The sequence below is a fragment of the Lontra canadensis genome, unplaced genomic scaffold (genome assembly GCF_010015895.1).
Source record: "Lontra canadensis isolate GAN:19392208 unplaced genomic scaffold, GSC_riverotter_1.0 scaffold5, whole genome shotgun sequence".
NCBI classification, from domain to species: Eukaryota; Metazoa; Chordata; class Mammalia; order Carnivora; family Mustelidae; genus Lontra; species Lontra canadensis.
This window is the reverse complement of record NW_022630999.1, coordinates 23,996,785-24,020,532: the sequence shown is the minus strand read 5'-3', so window position 1 is coordinate 24,020,532 and position 23,748 is coordinate 23,996,785. Positions and strand designations below refer to the sequence as shown.

The following is a 23,748-nucleotide window of genomic DNA, read 5'->3' as shown; positions in this document are numbered from 1 at the left end:
AATTAAAAAGAATTCTGGTATCATTGGTACTGCGGTTGCACCGAGCGAAGATCAGCCCCTCCAATTCTCCCACGTGGTCCCGGCAGGTGAGTGTGGGTGTGAGCGCGTGTGGCTCCCGGTGTTTGAGGAGTGTGAGAGCACAAGTGTATCAGAATGGCGCGTGTCACAGTGCGAGTGCAGGTGTCGGCGTGGTATGCGTCTCCATAGCTGCCTGAACCCCGCGGCTTGGGCCGCTGGAGGCGCGTGTCTCCCGCCCACGTACTGGGGGCGGCACAGGAATCACCCGGCGGGGGCGATTGTGAGTGAGCGCGGGCGCGCGCGGGCGCGCGTGCGGGCGGGGTCAGGGGGCGGGGCGCGGTACGCGCAGGCGCAGAGCGCGAGAGCGGGCAGCGGCCGCCGCAGAGCGCCGGGGGCGGGAGGAACGAGCGCAGTAGGCCATGGCTGCCACCGGCTGTTGAGGGGCTCGGCCCGCGAGCGCCTGCCGCCGCGGACGATGGTGACCGCACGGGTCGGGCCGCTGCCGCCGCCGCTGCCGCCGCCTCCCAAGACGCTGCAACCAAGGGCCGGCGCGGAAGAACCGCCGCTGTGAGCCGCGCCGTCCCGGCCCCCGCCGCCCGAGGAGAACGGGAGGGCGGGTGAGAGAGCCGGGGAGTTGCGGAGCTCGCCTGCCCGCCGGCGGCGCCGCCCTGCGGGGAGGGAGGCCACAGCCCGAGGTGACCGAGCCGTCCGCCCCGGCCGGCCTCATCTTATCCCGGCGCGTCCCCGCCCCCCGCCCTTCGCACATCCTCCCTTCTCCCCTCCCCCACCCCTTTGCCGGCTCCTTCCTCTTCTCCCGCTTCGCCCCTTCCTTGGTTCACGTCCCTCCTTCTTCCCAGCTTCGGCGGCGTCCCCATCCCCTTTTCACCCGTTGCGTCCCCTCCCTCCCGTCGGTCCTCCCGCGGACCTCTCCCCCGCCCCCCACTCTTTCCGACTTTGCCTTCCCCTCCCGGGGCCCCGCACTAGAGCCCCCTCCCCCAGCTTTCGGTCCTTGTGCGCCGCCTTCCCAGCTACCCACCCTCCTGAACGCATCCCTCACCTACCGCGGCGTTCCTAAGATGCTTTTTCTCTGAGCTCTGCTCCGTCGCTTCCCCAGGACCCCATTTCGAGGCCTTTTCTAAGCCCCTTCCTGAGCTACCCATTTTCTAGCTGCTCCTTTGCAGCTCCTTTTCTCCAGTTCCACTCCCAACTTTACGTCTTTGGCGTCTTTGTCCACTTTGCTTCCAAGCTTCCCTCCCATTTTTCTTTAGACTTATCCTCCTTTGGTCTACTCAGCCTCCTCCTTTCTCTTTTTATGCGGTTTGAGGTTGTTTGGGAGTTCGGAAAGGCCTGCCAAACCATTCTTCGAATGGGGGCCCATTTGCTTTGCATCCCATCTGTCAGCCCTATTTTACCGTGAGAGCGCTCCTTATCCCTTCCTTTTTGTCCCCATCGCTTCCTCTCTCGCCTGCGATCCCTTCCTTCTCCACCTTACTCCTGTTCTGCTTTTTCCACCCAAGACCCTTGCCCTCCCTTTAGGAATGAGCCCCCTAGCTACTCGACGATGATGAACTTCGCCCGCGTCTGTGTTTGCAAGCTTTTTGGTGCGTGGCGCCGCGGAGCCAGCACCCTTGGCCAGAGGAGGGGAGCTCCCTGGCACGGGCCTCTCTACTGGCAGAGTTTTTGCGAACGTAATCCCCTAGCCCCGCGGCGGCAGCGGCCCTGCTGCTGCGCTGCCTGCTTTGCAGCTAGCTGGGTTGGGGTTACTATAGTTCAAACGCCGCTGAGATCAGCAGGCAGGGCGCGGTGGGGGGGAGACGGGGGAGGAGGTGCGGGGAGAGAGGAAGGGGGCTTTCAGTGAGAAGGCATCAAAGATTAATGGATGGCTTTGCATCGCAGTCTGCAGTAAACAGGAAACTAGTTTGAAAGGAAAGGAGAGGACTGTGTGTCTTTATTTTTTAAAATACGGACTGTGCCGATCTACTGAATCTTGAATCATGCCCAAGGGATGAGCTGTCGGTGCTGCAGTCGTGACCCAGGCTGAGCGCCCAATGGCAGAGATAGCAGTTTTTATTCCCTGCCTGGCCTCGGAATTGAAAGATGGTCCGGTTATTCAGAGAGGACTTCATATTTTTGCCACTTTGGAGATACCGAGAAACCACAGAATTGCTAGTAGTTTATGTGGAAATCAGGTACATACAAAGTTAGCTGGCAATAGTGTGGGAGTGGGGAGGACCAGCTATATTTAACACATGTGCCAATGCTTATGTAAGACATGGCGTTCTCCTCCCGGGTATCTCTTTGGGGCTGAGTTTACTTATGATTTTAGCCTCTAGTTTTGCCCTCTAACATTTTCAGGGCTTACTGTCCTAACATATGGACAGCCAGAAAACCTTTCTTGAGATTGGTTTTAGCGGTGGTAGAGTTTTTTTTCATTGGATGGATAAAGAAAAAATGATGATTTTTTTCTTTTGATGGGAGAAAAAGGTGTAGAAACTTCCAATCTTAAATTTTCTATTGTACTGAATTTAAAATTGGATCATACAGCTTTCTTATATTTGCTTTTTTTTTTTTTAAGGAGTTTATCTAGGAGATGTGAATACCCTCTTTTTGGTAAGATCGAATTTTCTGTTTCTTTTTCTTAACATAATTCTTTAACAGACAAGCTGTGAATTTAAAAATGTACATTTTCTGAATTGTTCAGGTTGATTTGTTTGATTTCTTCATATTCAAAACCAAAACGCAGTGTTTTTAGGAAAGTGTAGAATGAGACTCCTGTGTTTATTAACCCACAGATATGAATGGTGAACTGTGCAATGTTATACTTGCACAGGACATTACTGTGTAAGTAGTGATTGCTGCTTCCAAGCCTGGGAAAGTCATTTAGCGAAATCATTGTGGTCCTGTTTTTGGTTAGCATTTGTTGAGTCTTTTTTTGCTGTTTTTGGAAAGGTGTTGTTTTTTTTTTTTTTTTTTTTTAAAGCTGTTCCACTGTGTAAACCATTTTTAAGTTTGAGTCACATTTAGTTTACATTATTTGCTGAGATGTTGTTTTGGCATATTACTTTCCCAGTTCTTAAAACATGTAAGGAGAAAATATAAAAATCTTTCATGGAGGAGAAAATTTGTGTGACTGTACAGGGCAGGAAATAGCTTATATATTTGGCTACAGGGCTATCAGGGCTTTAAATTTTCTTTGCATTCAGTTCCTCTGCTTATTTTTAAGGATTATCTAGTATTGTTTTGATTTTAAGAGAAATTTAAGCTCCTTCTGACTTGGAATATGCTCATTAGTTCTGAGAATAAGTTTCAAAAAAAAAAATAAATTAGGCTTGAACCAAACATCATAGAAGTACAGTCCTTTTTTACCCCAGGAGAGAAATCTCCATTTTTCCTTCATGCTTCTAATAGAGTGGCTTGGCAAATGTGAATGATTTCAGTGATTTTATTTTATTTATTTATTTTTAAAAAGATTTATTTATTGAGAGTGGGAGAAGGGGCAGAAGAAGAGGGAGAGAGAATCTCAAGCAGACTTCCTACTGAGTGGGGAGCCCCAGTGGGAGGACCGTGCTGGGCTGGATCTCAGAACCCTGAGATCATGACTTGAGCTAAAATTAAGAGTCAGACACATAACCAACTCAGCCACTCAAGCACCCGATGTCAGTAATTTTAAACAAGATACATATTTCCAAATTTTGTTTAGATGTTAATTTAGTGTGGGGTGCTGGAGTGTAGTATATGGTATTTATTTGTGATGGTGATCAACATATCATGTGGCCCTTATACTTCAGAAAGGCTCAAAATTATAAAGTTCAGAGGGGAATTTTTTATTTTTTATTTTAATTTTTTAATTTTTTAATTTCTTCTGGTCTTTCCACAGCTTTTATGGGTAGCATTTTAGATTTTTTTTTTTTTTTTTTTAAAGTAAGCTCAACATCCTGTGCTGGGCTTGAACTCATGACCCTGGAATCAAGACCTGAGCTGACATCCTGTTGGATGCTTAACTGACTGAGCCCCCCAGGTGCCCCTTGTGGGTAGCATTTTCTATTTGATTTTCCATATATTGAATTTGTTTCTCCCGTGTCCATATACAGGGCCAGCTTGCCAATGACTTGCTAAAATGCCACTTATATACAGAAATAAATGAAATGTTTAATGAGCAGTAGAGTTGTTATTAAGTGGGCATATTTCTATCCAAGGTCCTCCTTAATTCAGACATTTGAGTCTTGGATATACTAAACAGTAGAATTTGGGGATCATTCTCCAATATTCTTCAGTAATGGGAGCTTTAGGAATTCAAAATTTTCTTTTTATTCTATTTGTGAGGCAGGAATAGTGATAATTGAGAGGGAACTTATTCTCTGCTAATGGCCCTCTTTTGTAATAGAGATGATCTTCTGTAAGAATTAGGGAGCTTCCCCCCGCCTTGTTCAGATCTTGATTTGTGATACAGGAGTGGTTATTTGTTTAATTCTTTTTTTCTTTACCCTTTTGAGAGCTATAGCAAATGGTGAAAGTGGGTACATTTAAAAAAAGCAAAACATTAAAAAAGAGAGAAGGGTCCAAGTCAGATGAAATAAATACAGACTACAAGTATTAACTCAGTAGTAGTCCCTACAAAAGCAGTAGTGATTTATATTGGATTCTAGAATATGGGAAGAGTTACTTCTCCATTATAATATAAAGCCTCTCAGTGATGTTATTATCTCAGTCTATGGTGATTTTCACACATGCCTGGTGGTTTGTGAGAAAAATCTGTTTGTGTACTTTGAAATAAACCAAACTGAGTTATCTGTTTGACCACCTGAGTAAGTAGTTATGTTCTGTGTATATTTTCTTAGTCATCTAGATAGCTTAGATATATTAACACTTTTTACAAAGGAATTTCTATTTTTGATGCCCAGTAATGGCTATTCTACAACATTTGGCAAACAGAAAAAGAAGGGAATAAAAATCACCTTAGCCCTACTATTGAAAGGATGTTAAGTGATACTTTGGTGTATTTCTTCTCAAAAAAAATTTTTTTTCTTTTTTTTAAGTAATATCATGAGCTTTGAGAAGTTGAAGTTCCTGAATGCTGTAATTTGCAATAAATGTTGATTAGAGTTTTTATTTTTCAGTGCTTTTTTCCCTGTTAGGACACAACATTTAGTTTTGACTCTCAAACAATATTTTTTTCTTATGTAGGAAAATTATTAAATTGGTCTTGTTCATTTAAAGTAATCAGAATTTAGTTTATGAAAATTTTATTTTGCATTCTTGGATATATCACTTTTGAGTAATGGGAATGATAAATGATCACTCAATGATCGGTGTAATCAGTTTTTCAGTGAGTGAAGAACTTACAATGGTTTGTTAAGTTGAACTTTTTTTTTAACTGAGCTAGGAAGCTATGAAAATTAGGGGGTAAATTGGAAATACTGACATATTTAACCATAGCATAGCAGTCTGTCACTGTAATTTTCTTCAGAAGTAAATGTTTTCATTTGTCCTGTAATGTCTGAAATTACTGCCAAAGCCGGAAATTTTAGCTGTCAGCAAAATTCTTAAAAGGATATTGTCAGAACCAACAATCCAGAATTATCATTACTCTTAAAATTGTCTTTAACCCACTTCTGTTTGCCTTAGTCTCATAATTCCTCAGATTGATTTAAAGCTCTGTCTTATAAAGGAGTGTTGTCCTTTAAATAATGGATTGTCCTAGATATCTTTCATTACCTTTCTGCCCCCCCCAGAAAGGTTTTTTTTTTTTTTTTTTAAATTCTACTCTTACAACTCATCAACAGCTGAGCAAAGATAGGGCTACAGACTCCAAAGCCTGACTTCTTCCATGTGCTAGCATATCTGTGAATCACAGGGAAGAATTTGATGAGCTTTGTTTCCCCACTTTGAAGGCAGATTATGGGAATTTCAGATGGAGATTTTAACTTTAATATTGAAGGAAACATTATTGCCAACTATGTTGTCTTTACCTGTATCATGAGCTCTCTGAATTATACCTGTGTCATGTAAATTCAGTACTTCAGTTTTAGTTGTAATACAGAAAAGGATAGACTGTGAGATACTGCAAACTAAATATGTAATCATCAAATTTTTATTGAATCTTAGGCTTTTTCATATAATAACCACTTAAAATTTGCTCTTTTTTTTAGAGCTACATAAATCTCAGTTTTATAGGAGTGAATTTTTCCTTTCAAGTTAATTGGACAAACGCTATAGTATTATTAGGGTGTTTTATTGCTAGTGCCCAGAGTTGGAGTTAAGCTTTTTAAAAATAAATTTTGAGGCCTTATCACTTAATCAGATGGGAAGACCTAAAAGAGTCAATGTGAAAACACAATACAAGGCTTATTTTATGGATACCTGGAAGTAGTAGATGTGATAAGAGTTTTATATGTTGTATAGTATGTGACAATCCATTAGATTCGTTAAGAGAATATCTAAAAGCTATTTGAGGTGACTTATTGTTGTATATTATGTCTCCTGAATTTAGGTCTGCTCCAAGAAAAAACATGGCTGCAAAGGAGAAACTGGAAGCAGTGTTAAATGTGGCCCTGAGGGTGCCAAGCATCATGCTGTTGGATGTCCTGTACAGATGGGATGTCAGCTCTTTCTTCCAGCAGATCCAAAGAAGTAGCCTCAGTAATAACCCTCTTTTCCAGTATAAGTATTTGGCTCTTAATATGCATTATGTAGGTAAGTGTCTATATTATCTTTTCTTTTCTTTTTTATTTGTTTGCTTGTTTATTTTTTTAGAGAGAGGGAGCATGCATGGGGTTGCAGGGAGCAGAAGGAGAAGGAGAGAGAATCTTAAGTAGGCTCCATACTCAGCACAGGGCTCCATCTCACAACCCTGAGATTGTGACCTGAGCCAAAATCAGGAGTCGGACACTTAACCGACTGAGCCACCAGGTACCCCTACATTACCTTTCCTAATATTTTAGTGAGCATTCTGATTTATGTCTGTGTAGGTTTTAAATTAGAGTAAAATGAAATTTGTTTACATTGAGATGACAGTGATACAGTCATTGATGAATGATTAGGAATCTTGTTTGTAGTATAATTTGTTTTACCATTGCATATGAGTTATTAAGGGTAGAAGAAAACAGACAGTGTTGGATTTATTTTACCGGATGAAGCTAGAAGGCAGAATGAAACATGTTAGATTTTAATATGATGAAATGTAAATAACGAGAACTGCCTTTGTAGGCATTTGGCCTGTTCTGATTTGTCTATTTTGGGTTTTGTTAGTACTTCAGAGCTTTTTAAATGTAACATTCTTTATTGTCTCAGAACATTAACATCAGTTGAACACAAGGCATTTATTTCAGTTAAATGAAATGTTGGAAATAACATTTATAATAATTTAAAAAAATAGTCCTTGGAATATAATTGATGTGATTTGGAGTTAGTAGTAAAAGCAATATTGAGAGGTTAAAGAAGTTAAAGTCAGTAAAGTACAGGCAGGAGGGGCACCTGCCTGGTTAGTCAGTAGAGCATGTGACTCTGATCTCAGGGTTGTGAGTTTGAGCTCCTCCCCCTTGGGTGCAGAGATTACTTAAAAAAAAAAATCTTAGAAAAAAGAAATACAGGCAGGAAACATAAAAATTCATCTAGAATAAAAGTCCAGATTTTTAATTTTTAGGTTAATTTTTCATTTATATGTGATGATAGCAATAATATATTTTCATTTGACATTGCTATTGTATAACTCAAGATGCGGTTTGAATGATGTACTATAGTGGCTTAATAATATTTTTATTATTAGAATTGCCCATGCAGGTATATGTTTTATAAAATTGTGAAGGGTTTGTTCTGTTTCTATGAGATTTATATTTATGTATAGAAGGACTTTTAGGGTTCCAGATCTTAGTCCTGAAACCCCTTTATAGCTCTAAGAGATTTCCAAGTAAGCCATTGTGGGAAAAAAGTATGGTAGTAGAAAAGGCAGTGCACTAGAAGCAGAACATCTGGGTACAATAAATTCTTCTCTTAGGTGGCACTACCTTGGGAAATTCTTTGAAATGAGAAGGTTCTTTTATGCTGCAAAACACTATAATTCTCAGCCCTTTATTAAAGGCTTTGTATGTTAGCCAATTTATGGAAAATAATTCCAGTCTGTTATTAGAAGAACAATTGGGTACTACTTGGCTTAGATTTTTAGCTTAATCAGCAAAGTAATTCACACTGTGGTTTAAAAAAATGTGCTTATCACATACATTATTTCTGAATAGATTGAAATATTTATTTTAAAAACAGCTGCCTAATAACCAGAAACATTAATTTTAGCAATTGAATGGGTTATCGTACATTAAAGTTCATACTCTGGCTTATAACTTTGGGAACTCAACTGAGCCTTCTTAAATACACTTACTACATGCTGTGGTAGAATAAGCTCATTGATTACATGAATAGACATTATCAGCTTGAGCAGTTTTTTGGTTAGAGTAACTTCTGTGTCAGACTATTTAGGTAGTTACATAATGTTCCATTTTACTAGATTTCACCCTTAAATACATTTTTAAAATTCTTTTTTATAAAAATTAGTAATGTGCTTATACATTTATGTTTGAAAAATTTCAGAACATAAAATGTGTTCAGTGAAAATTGTGTTCCTCCTTATCTCTGGTCATCATCCACTAAGTTTTCTGAGCCCAAGCAAGTAGCTATTTTTATTTCCTTGTGAAAAATTCTAGAGATCTTTTTATGTACATATGTCAATATAAAGATATTGGTAAATATAAATATGTAGCAATAAATATATGTATGTCTTCCTTTTTGTATAGATGACAGGATAATATACACTGTTCTCGACCCGTTGTTTAACTTAATGATGTATCACAGAGCCGTTACTACTGCTTTTAGATATTCATGAAATAAAGCTTTGTATTCTGTTTTTATGTTGACTCTTTCTATTATGCCAAATTTTAAGATTCTGATTAAATGTTCAGGCCTCATTCTCCCCCCAGCCCTCTAGTTCTGTTTTGTAGTGGCATAGTATCCTTGTATGGTTATATCATAATTCATTGAACTAATTACTCTTTTTTGCCTTTTCATTTAGTATTGTACTAAATAATTTTATATAGCTATAATTTTGATAGGTGCAAATATAGCCTTGAGATAAATTACTAGAAGTGAAGTTTCTGGGTGAAAGAGTAGACACATTTGTAATATTGACTGATACTGCTCTCCATAGGGTTTTACTGTTTTGTACCTATAACAGACAGTGGTTGAGAGTTCCTGTAGTTTTATATCCTTATCAAATCAGTGTTCTCAAACTCTTATATTTGGCTACTCCAGTAGGTGAAAAATGGGTGTGTTCTAACTAGTTTTTATTTGTATTATTATGAGTGAGATTGTATTTATCCACATGTTTAAGAAAAATGTGTGAGAGTTGTTAGTTTATGTCCTTTGTTCATTTTTCTTGGGATTTTAGCCCATCCCCCCCTTTTTTTCCCCAGAGGCACAGGCAGCGCTTTACTGGGGCTATAGCTCAAGGTGAAAAGCGGCACAGCACGAACAGAGAGTAGTAGTTAAACTGGCCTTCTCTGGATTATAACTTTTTCTTGCTGATTTGTGGGAGTTTGGTATACATTAGGGAAATTAGCCCTTTGAATTGAAATTACTGGGTTGAATTTCAATTTGGATTGAAATTATTTTTTCCCATTTTGGTTGTCTTGATTTTTGGTTTATGATATATATATATATATTTTAATGCAGAATTTGTTTTAATGTGGTCGAATTTTTTTTATTTCTTTTTTTATAACTTGGAATTTTGACTCAATTACTAGAAAAGACTTCTCTATCATGTTTTATTCCATTATTTTTGTTTCATTATTTACATCTTCTCTTCACTTAGGATTTTATCTGCATGTATATTGTGTTACGGTAAAATTTTTTTCCTCCGGTAGCTATCTGGTAGTCTCCATGTATTTATTAAGTAGTTCAACTTTTCCTGACTGATTATTATATACTAAATTGTCACATCTATTTGGTTTCGTTTTTGAATATTTTTTCTTGTTCTTTCAGTGTGTGGTCTTACTGAATACCTAGACTATTTTATCGTCTGGACTGAGTCCCTTTGTCTCAGAGTTTTTCTGACACTCTTTGCTATGTGAACTTTAGAATTACTTAGTCGAAGTTAGGATGAAGAGATCGCTTAAAGATGCTAACTCTTCTCTGGGTATGAATGTAGAGAGCCTCCCTATGTTCCAGATTTCTTTTGAGCCTTCTGGAGTGTTTTAAAGTTTTCATTATAGAGGTCTTGGGCATTTATTGTTAAATTCATTCCTAGATATTTTATTTTTTTTATTGCAGTTGTGACTTTTCCTTTTCCCCTTTTTATATCCTTTGTTATTAAGAGCTTAAAAATCAAGGTGTGGTTAAAAGTTCGTGTTTATGGAATATAATTGTACCTTCAAATTGAGAAGTTTTCCGGTGTGGGTTATGAGAATAGCAAAAAGAAGTGATTGTTTAAATATAATAGGTGGAATGTTAATTATTGAATTGTATTGCAAAGTGTAGGATATAAAAAGGGAAACAGAAGTAATATTGAAAAGGCAGAGTGGGGCCATTTGTGAAAAGACCTGAATACATGTATTAGGTATTACACTTAATTTGGTGGATAGTGATGGGTCAGCGAAGGATTTAGAGCAGGTGAACTGCATTTTAAGAAGAGTGATTAGACAGTGTTGTATAGACTCCTGGGTTGGGGGTGGGGATGGGGGGCAAGTGGAGAAACCAGAGGTAAGAAGACCAGTTAAGATTTTAGGCAAGAGGTAATGAGAGCCAGATTAGCCTTGTTGAAGTTGGAAAGGAAAACGTGGATATGAGAACAATTCCACTGAAACTGCAATCACTAAAATGATTAGTGACTAACCTAAAATGTAAAACTCGAGCTTTATTTGTGTCCTCATTCTGCAGACCCTCCCATGTTTATGAAGTTGTTGACTGATTCCTCAGAACAGTGTTCCTGGTTTCTAACTTTCTGACCATTCCTTCTGACTGTCTTGGTTTTTTCTTTAGACTTCTTAAGTGTTGATAGGGCCCAGGATTTGTGTTTAATTTTCATCTTTTGTTGTGTGTGTGATCTCACATAGTTTGGGCTGTAAATCTCTATGTCCACTTTCCATTGCTTTTTTGACCACCTAGTGTGTTAGTGTTCCTCCACTATTATCCCGTGGTACCCAGTTTGTACCTCTACTATGCTGCATTCTAAGGATCCTGGTGTTAGTCTACCTTCTTAACTAGATTGTGAGCTCCTTTAAGGTAGGAATGGGGTGGTTTGTTATCTCAGGATTCCTAGCTCCTCACTAGTGCCTGGTACTGAATGGATTTCTAACTACTGTTAGACATCTTCACCTAAATATTCTGTAGATGCTTGAGTTTATGGTCACTGAACTCATCATCTCTACTTCAAACCTCCTCCTCCTTCTGTGTCTCCTGTCTTAATAGCAAAGCTGCCCTCTTGATTACTACCCAAGCTAAAACATCAGAATCCTCTTCACTTCCTTGTTCTCAAGCACTCACCCATAGATCACCACTAAGACTTATTTAAATATCTTATAGCTGACCCTACCAACTCCGTACCAAAGTTGCTGATTTATTTCAGGTCCTCATTTTTTTTCTTCACTACTAAAATCATCCATAAATAGCAGAAATTCATACATGGTGTTAGAAACACTCATTAATGTTATTTTAGGTAGGTCATCATTTTTAAATGCTGCTGGTCTTGCGTTTTAATTGTAAATTACTGTTGCGTTAGCTTCATCATTATCAGTAGAGTTTGATGTGGTTTGTTGAAGAGTGACTAGTGATGCATATTTGTGTCAGCCATAGTTTTGGCTTTTATTTTTCAAGTAGCTAGATTACATACATGTTATAGTTCAGATAACTAATTCATATTGTTCTTGGTTTAGCAGAATTCATCATTGTGTAAGAAACTTCTCGTGTGATATATTTTGTTGTTATCACAGAGTTATTATTCCACTGGAATATGAAATGGGGTATAGGTGAGGCATAGTGTTTTTGTTGTTTTGGTTTTTGTCTTTTTTTTTTTTTTAAAGATTTTATTTATTTATTTGAAAGAGAGTGAATGAGAGAGCGTGAGAGGGGGGTGGGTCAGAGGGAAAAGCAGACCTCCTGCTGATCAGGGAGTCTGATGTGGCACTGGTTCCGGGGATTCCTGGATCCTGATCTGAGCCGAGGGCAGTGGCTTAACCAACTGAGCCACCCAGGCGCCCTGTTTTTTGTATTCTTACCTCACCTAAAGTGTATCCAAAGGATTTGAGAACTGATGGCCCAGTCTGCACTCCTTTATTATTGTGTACGTTACTGAAGTGTTAGTCACCAGTTCTGTTAGCATCTTCTGCCAGTACTTTTTAATTTTATTTACATGAAACTCTATTGTAACCTACAGAGTTTATTGTTTCCTGAAAATATCCTTTATTTTTTTAATGGTTTTCATGCCTGCTATTCTTTTTTCCAGGAATGCTGCTGCTTTTTCTTAGCCTGGCAAAGATCCATTCACCCTTCTAGGTCCAGGTCATACTTAATCATTTAATCAACCACAGCCCTTCTAATATTTTTTTATTGTAACACAGTTTTGTCCATGTTTATTTTTGCTCTAGACTGTGATTTCTTTATTCTTTGGATCTTCCATGTCTAGGAATGCATATGGGTCACACTTTACATGTAATAATTGGTTGAGTGACTGGATAATTGAAAGATTGAATAAATCAGTATGTTCATTCTACAGGATTTTTTTTTCTTTTAAGGTTTTATTTATTTATTTGACAGAGATCACAAGTAGGCAGAGAGGCAGTCAGAGAGAGAGGGGGAAGCAGGCTCCCTGTTCAGCAGAGAGCCTGATGCGGGACTCGATACCAGGACCCTTGGATCATGACATGAGCGGGAGGCAGAAGCTTTAACCCACTGAGCCCCCCAGGCGTCCCGTGTCCAGAGGATTTCTTATGAGATGTGCGTGAGAAGGGAAAGATAGGAATATCTGGAAAGGAAAATGATAGTTCATTAAAAGAAAATTTTAAGGAGAGATTTCATGCAATAGATTGAATCCTTCAGCTACAAACACTGAACATGCTTGCTTAATGTAAGAAACATCCTTTTAAATACCTCTGAAGTCCTTTGAGATAGGGATTAACAAAATAAGTTGGAAAAATTATTTTAGGAAATTAAAAGCAAATAGAAATACCTATCTCTAGTTTCTGTTGGATTGTTCTTAAAGTTCGGATGTGCAAGAAATCTGAATTCTACCTCTTTAGTCTCCAGCATTATTGCTTCTGTTTCCATAGCTTTAAGCATGATTGATTTCTTAGCTGTAAGTATGAGAGGAGCACTGGGTACTGAGAAGAGATAACCATACCCTGATAAAGACTCATTAATAAGTAGAAAACAGTTATAGAAGATTAGACTGGAACCAGATGTCCTAAGACCTAAAGTGTCAGACTGAAAAGTTAAGAATTTTTGAAGGTTTTTAGAGCAAGAGAGTTGTCTAGATGAAAGGGTTGGTTTTGTACTTAAGTACAGGATGAATGAGGATGGAAAGAGACTGCAAGAAGAATAGCAGTTGGTACACTGCATATTACAGAGTGCACTGGGTGGGGCATGGGGACTGGAAAGGATGGGTGACACGAGAGACTTATGGGGAAGACTCAGCAGGATTTGGTGGTGACAGAAAAGATGACTTGGTTTGAGTCTGAGTGAATGGGATTTAGGAGAAAAAGAGGCCGAGCTAGCCTGTTGAGGGAGAAAGGGGGGAACTCAGTTTGTACATGCATATGAGAACATTTAAGTGGTGTATGTCTGGCATCATGAGATATGAGATGTCTTAGAATAAGAAATGATGCCTTTTTTGTGTGTGTACTAGGTAGGTTCTCAGTAACTGTTGATAACATACATTTGGAATAGTATATTTGAAGCAACAACATAAATTCTTTGTGTTAGATACTTTTTGGAGAGAAAAGCAGTTGTTCAGGGACTAAATTTCCTGTGTTCATTTTGGGGGAGTAAAAAGAAAGTGGAGGGGAGAATTTGGAGGTTTAAAGAAAATCCAAGGAGCCAGTTTTGAGGGTGGCCGCTTCAGGTGCTGGGACAAGGATAAGCAGGATGTTTTAGATTTGACAAGTAAGCAGTTGACTGCTGAGGTTTTTTAGAGTGGAAGTTAGTAAGCAGGGCTCTGAGAGTTTGTAGGTTGTAGAGGATAAAGAGGGAATAGTGGATGGCTAGAAAATGGAAGCACTAGTAGAGATAGTTTATAACATTGTCTGTGGAATGAGAAAAATAGGTAATAGAAAAAGGAAAAATCAGCACGAAGAGAAGTTTTTCTTCAAGATTGGAGGAAGAGCACTATACATCCATTGAAAAGAGAGGTGAGCATTGGTGTCAGGGAGAAGGAAGATGTAGGAGATAGAGGGTGTTTAGGAGTTGGAAAAGTAAGACCTTGAGTCAAGTGGAAGAGGCAGCCTTAGGGACATTAAGGACAGTTCTTCCTCTGGACTAGAGAATAAGAGAATTGATGTAGAACAAATAAGCAGACATCAAGGAAGGGTAGATCATGAGAGGAGTCCTTTTGTACCTTTGTGTGTTGTTTTGATTATAAAGTAGAATAATGTACAAAAAAGTGAAAAATACTTTATTTTCAACAGATAATCCATAGTGGTTTTTACTGTATTAAATTTATTTCAGTAGTGAAGTAAAAAACTCAAAGTTGTTGAAACCTAATTGTAAAATAATTTACTTTTAAGCTCTTTTTTTAGTGTGATTAATTGGGAGACTAAATTAGAATTGTATTTTATTTATAATCTCTTTTTATTTCTATTCCAGGATATATTTTAAGTGTTGTGCTATTAACCTTGCCCAGGCAGCATCTGGTTCAGCTTTACCTATATTTTTTGACTGCCCTGCTCCTCTATGCTGGGCATCAAATCTCCAGGTAAGAATGTGACCTCATTTTTGAAATGTATGACTGAATTTAAAGTTTTTCATTACTGAAAACATATGTTTCATGAGCACTGTTAAGAAGCTACGGCTTTGCTAAGTATCCCAAACTGTTTTTTTAGTATTTGTTTCCTAAATAAATATTTTTGTATTGAATTAATAGCTGGGGTTATGCTTCAAATTTTATTTCTGCTTTTAAAAAACGATCTTAACATGAAGTAAGCTTTGAGATTATGTTTACAGAGAAACTTATGAGCTTTTCTAAATTACCTAAGAAAAGAATTTATAAAGACAAGCTGAAGAACATTTGAACAATTATGGACTTGATTATTTTCACCATTTTAAGAAGGCAGTTTATGCTGCTTGAGAATTGGTGCAACTTTCTATATAGTGGATTTATATAAATTATTTGGTGAGGTTCATGGTATAGCCCAGATGTTCTGCAACTTTTAATAATGTGTTTGCTTAGGTCTGCTAGTCCTAATTTTTAAGACTGGTCTGCTAGGGAAAATGAGCTTCCTCCTTTGAAACAGAGTGTTAAAATACAGGGAAACTAAAAGCCATACAGTAAATGTAACGGGCATAAATAAATTTGCTGGGTATAATTTCTTTTCTTTTTTTTAAAGAGAGTGCACGTGTAAAATGTGGGGGAAGGGGAGAGGGAGAGAATGTTAAGCAGACTCCACACCCAGTGCAGTGTCCCATGCAGAACTTCATCTCACAACCCTGAGATCATAACCTGAGTCAAAATCAAGAGTCAGACACTCAACTGACTGAGCCATCCAGGCACCTCTAATTTTTTTTTATCTTGTTTGAAATGTATAACCATAATGAAATATACTCCCAGTCTAAAAAGAATGATGGTTACTTTGCATATTTAACAAGATGTAACTGTCTGGAGGTCTGAAAAACAGATTTTGGTGTGGGCTTGAAAATCTTAAAATAGCATTTTTATATTACTAGAATTGAATGGTTGATGTAGAAACTGTATTTACTCTCTGATTATAAAATAACACTGTTCACTATAGGTGACTTGGGAAATACAGAAATTTAAAGGCAGTAATAGTCAACTGAAATTACACCACCCAGAGACAGACCTGTTAAAATTTTGGCATTTCCTTCCGATGATTTTTAATATCTTCCAGTTTTCACCACTTTCATGGATATGAAAGAGTGAAAATAATAAAAGTCACTGACTCTCATCCCTTGTTGTTGAAGTAGGACCTTCATCCTCCTTAATACTTACCGAGTTATTTCTCAGATGCGCCAAAGTGCTCCGTAGAAACTCAGTCTTCTTACATTCCATTCCTCTCTTCCTGTCTGGTCAATTTCCTCTACTCAAAATGGTACTTGGAAAGTGGTGTTTTGCTCACTGACATCTGCTGTTTTGCCCAGGGTATGTCCTCAGGTGTCAAAGTTGCAAAATCTGGAGCTACCAGGGTAGTGCTACATTTCTTGCAATCCTAACAGTGCTTCACCTAAAGTGAAGACATGAGTTTTCTAATTTTGTGTCACACGAGTATGTCTCTGTGTCTTGGACTCCTTCATGGGAACATGAAGTAGATTTGTAGCGTCTTTTTCCACATAGCCTAGAGTAGGAGTCCAGGGGCTAGTACTAACACAGACAACATGATGTCCTTCCCATTGCAGCACCACCAGCCCCAAACCCTACATAGTCTCTTCCTATGGCCTTACCCACCTCTGAATCTGAGCTCAAGCTCCAAGTAGAGATACTTCTCTATCTTTATTCATTTTTAAGCAAAAATTGTGTCTGTAGAATATAATGCAGTAGAGTATATATGCTTCGGATTCATCATTTTTGTGTGTATATGAGTGCCTGGCCACTTATAAGTGCCATATCTTTTGGATAAGTGGACGGGTGACTGGAGAGTTTCAGATACCATGTTCCTTATTTATTACTCTATAACCTCAGTGTCATTTACTAGAAAGATAGTTCTCAGTTTCCTTACCTGTAAAATGGTGGTAATATCTTAAGGGGCTATTATAAAGATTCAGTAAGATAAAAGATATAAAGCTCTTAGCATAATTTTTGACATGTAAGTACCCAGTGAATTTTTTTCCTTTTTTTAAAAAGTTTTTTAAGTCCAGTACAATTTTAACATACGGTGTTACATTAGTTTCGGGTGTACAATACAGTGATTCAACAATTCTATACAGTACTCAGTGCTTATGATAAGTGTACTCTGTAATCCCCATCACCTGTTTCACCCATTCTCCCTCCCTCCGCCCGCATCCCTTCTGGTAACTTTCAGTTTGTTCTCTATAGTTGAGTCTGTTTCTTGGTTTGTCTCTCGCTCTCTTTTTTCCCTTTTGTTTTGTTTCTTAAATGCCACATATGAGTGAAACCATATGGTACCTGTCTTTCTCTGTTTTGCTTAGCATCATACTCTCTAGCTCTATCCATATTGCAGACGGCAAGATTTCATTCTTTTTTTTATGGCTGGATAATATTCCTGTGTGTGTGTGTGTGCACACCACATCTCCTTTATCCATTCATCCATCAGTAGACACTTAGGCTGCTTCTGCAATTTGGCTTTTGTAAATAATGCTGCAGCAAACATAGGGATGCATATATCCTTTTGAATTAGTGTCTTTGTAGCTTACTGTAAATACCCAGTAGTGTGATTACTGGATTGTAGGGTAGTTCTATTTTTAAATTTTATTTTATTTTTTTAAAGATTTTATTTATTTGACAGAGAGACACAGCGAGAGGGGAACACAAGCAGGGGGAGTGGTAGAGGAAGAAGCAGGCTTCCCGCCAAGGAGGGAGCCCAATTCCATGCTCGATCCCAGGACCCTGGGATCATGACCTGAGCTGAAGGCAGATGTCTAACGACTGAGCCACCCTGGCTCCCCCATTTTTAAATTTTAGAGGAACCTCTATACCGTCTTCTGCATTGGCTACACCAGTTTGCATTCCCACCAACAGTGCAAGAGGGTTCCTTTTTCTCCACATTCTCAACAACCCTTGTTGTTTCTTGTGGTTTTGATTTCAGCCATTCTGACAGGTGTGATGGGATATCTCGCAGTTTTGATTTTTTTTTTCCCCCTGCTGACGAGTGATGCTGAGCATTTTTTCATGTGTCTATTGGCTATCTGTATGTCATCTTTGAGAAATGACTGTTCGTGTCTTTTGCCCATTTTTTAGTTGGACTACTTGTTTTTTGGGGTGTAGTGCTCATTTTTTTTTTTTTTTTAGAGAGCAAGAGCTCGAGTGAGCAAACGGGTGGAGGAGCAGAGGGGGAAGGAAAAGGACAAGCAGATTGCACACAGAGCACGGAGCCTGCCATGGGGCTTGATCCTGCAGCCCCTGAGACCACAACCCAGGCCAAAATCAAGAGTGCTCCCTGTGCTTAGTGAATTTTAACTAACATTCTTACGTTTTGTTTTTATTGTGCAGCAGTGTTTTATGATCATTCTTTTAAAAATGACTTTAAATCAGAGTATTTCATGGTACCACTATATAATGATAGCCCTTTAGAGTTGATATGGTTTCTTTAATTAATCTAAATCCTAAATTAAAAATCCTTAATCCTTAATCCAAAAATCCTTAATCAAAATCCTAAACTTGAAGATAGAGGTATGAAAATTGTTGCTTTTATTATAATTCTGGGTGAGAAAACAATGATCCTGCCCTCTCCCTCATGCCTTTTTGGTTTCCATGTGGTTTAATGGTGTAGTGATGGCTGAAAAACATGTAGCTCTGTTTTTATATATAGTATTACCATCCAGATTTTTTTAGAGGTCAAACTTCTGTTATGTAAGGATAAAGAGAACCCTGACAATGTCACAAATGAAGACCAGCCTCTTTCTGACCATTCTTCTGGTGGAAGTTTTAACTTTTGATTTTTAATTTATAGGAAAGTTTCTTCTAATGTTTAAAGTTTATTTTTATTAGAAAATCAAACTTATTTTAAATAAAAAGAATTATAACAAAATTTTACAGTATACAAAAATATTTCCCATTTTTTATTTCATTTTGATCCTTATTAATAATCCTTTTGGATTTATAGAAGAAAAAACCAAAGTGGGCAAATAGCTGGGAAGGAACAATCTCAGACTTTAACTTGAATGTAAATTTTCTGATTGTTAGCTTATTCCTCATAGGGAGGCACATTGTTAGGGGAAAGAAAAGGAGTTTTAGATTCAGACTGGGTATGAACTAGTTTCAATACTTAGTCAATATGTTACTTTGGTAAGTTGCTTTTTTGAAAATGTAAAGAAAGACAATGCCCATTTTATGGAGTTAGTTTTGTTTATTAAAGTAACAAATTTCAAGATGTTTTAGAATTTTCTAAATTCTAAGCATGTTTTAGAATTTTATTATTATACTGTATAGTATATGGTGCTGTCTCAAGTTTAGCAAGGATGTATTATCCTTAAATTATTCATAATATGTCACATTTATAAATATTGAGGCTTGAATGTATTACATTTATGAAATCCTAAGGCTGAAGTTTTTAGTTTTAAAAAATGTAATGGTTCAGATTTCATGTGGCAACTTTATAAAGTTATAACAGCTTTTTTTTTTTAAATAACAGCTTTAATGAGATAAAATTTACATACCTATTTAAAGGATACAGCTCTACAGCTCAATGGTTTTAGTATGTTCACAGAACTATGCAAACCATCACTACGATTGATTTTAGAACATTTTCATCACTCCAGAAAGAAACCCCGCACCCATCCGTGGTCACTCTCCATTTTCCATTAATCACCTTCCCCTTAAGCCTAGACAACAGTCAGTCTGTTTTCTGACTCTATGGATTGGCCTATTGGGGACATTTCACATAGACACAGTATGTGGTCTTGTGCCTTGGCTTCTATCACTTAACATGTTTTTAAGGTTCAGCCATGTTGTAGCATGTATCAGTACTTTTTTTGTCCAAATCATATTCTGTTATATGAATATACCACATTTTGTTTATTTATTTATTGACGGACACAGGTTCTTTCCACTTTTTGGCTAATATGAATAGTGCTGTGAACATTATGGGTAGGTTTTGTGTACTATTTTGCATATACTTTAAGGTGAAATTGCTGGATCATATGGTATCTGTGTTTAACCTTTTAAGGAACTGCGGTACTATTTTATCTCCCTTTTTTTTTTTTTTTTTTTTTAAAGATTTTATTTTTAATATCTACACCACATGCAGCTCCAACCTACAACCCCAGGATCAAGAGTTGCATGCTCTACCTGCTAAGCCAGCCAGGTGCCCCTGCCGTTCTATTTTCCAAAGTCGTACTATTTTTACCAACAATGTATGAGGGTTCAGTTTCTCCATATCCTTGCCAACACTTGTTAAAATCTGTCTCTGTTAGTATAGCCATAGTAGTAAGTGTGACATGATATTTCATCTGGTTTTGATTTGCACTTCACTGTTGGCTAATGATACTAAGCATTTTTTCATGTGTTCATTACCATTTATAAATCTTCTTAGAGAAATGTTTTTTCAGATCCTTTGCTAATTGTTTAATTGGATTGTCTTTCTTTATTATTGGGTTGTAATACATCTCAATTCTAGATAGAAGTCCTTTATCAGTTATAGGATTTACAGATATTTTTCACCATTCAGTCTAGTTATATCAAGGCAGAGTGTAGTATGGTACTAAGAAGGAAAATCAGTATTTGGCTAATTTAAGTAATTAATTATTTAAGTAATTTATTTGGTACGCCAGAAACTGGCTATATAAAAAGTTATTGCAAATTGAAAATTTCATAAGCTCTTGAAAAGCTGGGTTTCTGTTTTCCCTTAAGGCATGTACTCATATAGGGGCGCCTGGGTGGCTCAGTTGGTTAAACATCTGCCTTTGGCTCAGGCCATGATCCCAGGGTCCTGGGATCCAGCCCCACTTCGGGCTCCCTCCTTAGTGGGGATTCTCCTTCTCTCTCTCCTCCTGCTCCTCCCTCCAGTCAAATAAATAAATCTTAAAAAAAAAAGACATGTCCTCAGATAATGAAGCTGATTACCCTTAAGTGAATAAAAACCTGTTTAGAATATGTCTAGAATGGATATTACTTATAGTTCAGAGGAATTAAACTTTAGAAAATCCATGACCTCAGTTGATATAGTATGAACATTTAATATTTTATTTTCTATGTTTCAGGGTCCTTAACTCTTAAAATTACTAAACTGTGTTTTTCATTTTGGGTGATGTAAGGAATATATTTCCCAGGATCAATCCTACTTTAAAATTGAGACTATCCAGAACAATAGGGGAAAAAGAAAACCTTGACAACTGACATGACCATTCCTATGGGGCTATGGTCTTGGTTTACATCACAGTTGTGTTTTTCTCTCTACAATTTTTAAGCCCTAGTATTCTTTTTTTAATTATCTTTTAAAGATTTTGTTTATTTATTTATTTGAGAGAGAGAATGAGAGAGAGAGAGAGCATGAGAAGGGGGAGGGTCAGAGGGAAAAGCAGACTCCCAGCCAGGCAGGAAGTCCCCTATGGGTGACGATATCGGACTCAACTCAAGGATCACGACCTGAGCCAAAGGCAGACACTTACAGTGGGTTAAGCCTCTGCCTTCGGCTCAGGTCATGATCCCAGAGTCCTGGGATGGAGCCCCGCATCGGGCTCTCTGCTCAGCGGGGAGCCTGCTTCCCTTCCTCTCCCTCTCTGCCTGCCTCTCTGTCTACTTGTGATCTCTGTCAAATAAATAAATAAAATCTTAAAAAAAAAAAAAAAGGCAGGCGCTTAATCAACTGAGTCACCCAGGCGCCCCTAAGCTCCAATATTCTTAAATTCCTTGTTTTATTGTTGGATTTATGAACTAACATGTCTGTTTTGTATGTGTGTAAGTTGAATTAAGAGACACAGGGTTTCATAAGATTGAAAGTATACTCCTTTTCATCCTGGTCTCTGGTATGTAAGTAGGATTTCAAATGTAAAACTTCCCCAAAAGTTATTTGTATGTAAAATACAGATAATAAGCTCCCCATTTCATGAAAGTTTGTCTCATTTAAGGTGTTTCTCTGTTACAGGACTATTACCATTTCGGGCCAAGTCATGCTTTGCACTGGGGACAGTTGGGTATTATAGTATGTTGGTGCCTCTGCTCCCTAGATCACAGAGCACACCCTTTCCAGCAGTTGTGAAACCACAGAGTATCCCTAATTGTCAAATATGCTTACCTGGGGAACAAGATTTTCCTCTGTTGAGAACCACTGCTGTTAAATACACAAATTGTTAAAATGAATTTTATCGTTCTGTACCCAGCTTTTAATTTTGGCGGGAATAAAATTGACCCATTTCAGTGTTTTATATATTTTCTTCTTTTGAACATTATCTGCTCCAGACACTAAATATTTCTGTAGGGGGTCACAAAGAAGCTAAGAAAGAACAGTGTAACTAAATGAACAATTACTAGTACATTGTTTAGGGTGTAGTAGATACTCAAATCCAGTGTTAGAACATCTCAGTACCTGGGATCCCTTAAATTGCAGTGCCTTTTGTTTGCACATATTGCGTAAGAAAGCTTTGAGAGCTCACGGCTTAATTCTCTGTAAAAGTAGATTAGGTTTCTCTGGAATTAACAGTTTGAAAGCATTAAGTGGCCAGAATGTACGAATTGTTCTAGGTTGTTAGGTTCCTTAAGAGATTGTTACAAGGTCAGTTGGTGAGTTTTGGTAAGCTTCTAGATTTTGTTGTTACTTTGTGTGTGTGTGTGTGTGTGTGTTGTGGTTTTTTTTTTTTTTTGTAACTTGTATGCTTCTCCTTATAGCAAGAATTTTTCTAATTGCAAGCTATCCTTGAGGCCCTTTTCATATATCTCACACATTCTTATGCCCCCAAACAGTTTTAGTCACTGGAGAATAGGCTAGCACAGCGGATCAGAGAAGTAGATTTTCAGTGTTTCGTTTATTAGTGCTCGGGGTTGATTGTCAGTATTGCACAAATTGCACAAATGAAAAAAGTTTAAGAAAGGAAGGATTTTTTTCAGTTATAAGTAGACGGCAGGGATTCTTGCTTCTGACCAGTTTAATACATTTTACTATTTGAATGTTCTAGATTAAAAAAAAACAAACAAACTTTTAAACAGCTTTAAAAAAATCTAAATTGAAAAATCAAATACTGCTTTTGAACATTTCATCTGATTCAGTCTTAAAAGAATGGTTAAATTTTGTTAAAAATTAGAATTTCATGGTTATTGCATCAGATTAATTTTTGGCCTAAAATGACTCATGGAATTTTGCACAGTACCTTCCCTGGATCCTTCTTATTTGGCTTACTGTCTTATTTACATTGTGAGTGACCCACTCTGTTGAGACACTTGAGTAATCAAGTTTTTGTTCTCAGCGTGGGATGCTGTGAAGTCGTTCATAACTTAGATATAGAGATCTTTGTTCAAACATTGATCCCTGTTTTAGTTCTTCCATACAGTTTGGGATGTAGTCCAGATTCTTTCAGAAGGGACAGTTCATTGTTCCTTCTGAGACCAGTAGTTCAGCCCTCACTGAAGCCACTGCCCTGGCTCTGGCAAGCCTAGCTCAGCTGGCCCAAAGAGGGATTACAGGCTTTCTGGGCCTGGCCCTCTTTGCTGAGGTGGGGCTTACTGGTGAGTCAGCCAAACAGGGAGGATTTTGAAGGACTGTCTTGATAGATAGGAGTTGAACAAAAGAGAAAGGGTCTAAGTTGCCTAGAGAAGGTGTTAATTTCTATGGTAGGATGATTGGTTCAATGGCTCAGGTCTCACATTAATGGGGGAAGTTGTAGCATTGAGGAGAGCTATTCTTAGGGTCCTAGTGG

At 38.1% G+C, this 23,748-nt stretch overlaps 1 protein-coding gene across 2 annotated transcripts in view; it reads left to right on the top strand.

The window, feature by feature from the left end:
* Positions 1-406: 406 nt before the first annotated feature.
* RNF145 (ring finger protein 145) overlaps positions 407-23,748 on the top strand; it is a 55,185-nt gene continuing 31,843 nt past the window's right edge. Inside the window, exons 1-4 of one of the 2 annotated variants that reach the window (XM_032851686.1) lie at positions 407-713; positions 2,594-2,628; positions 6,509-6,711; positions 14,857-14,965. In XM_032851686.1, the coding sequence (XP_032707577.1) occupies positions 6,528-6,711; positions 14,857-14,965 (293 nt within the window). In that variant the 5' untranslated portion in view covers positions 407-713; positions 2,594-2,628; positions 6,509-6,527. The remainder of the gene's footprint in view (positions 714-2,593; positions 2,629-6,508; positions 6,712-14,856; positions 14,966-23,748) is intronic. The other variant, XM_032851687.1, reaches the window with a different exon arrangement.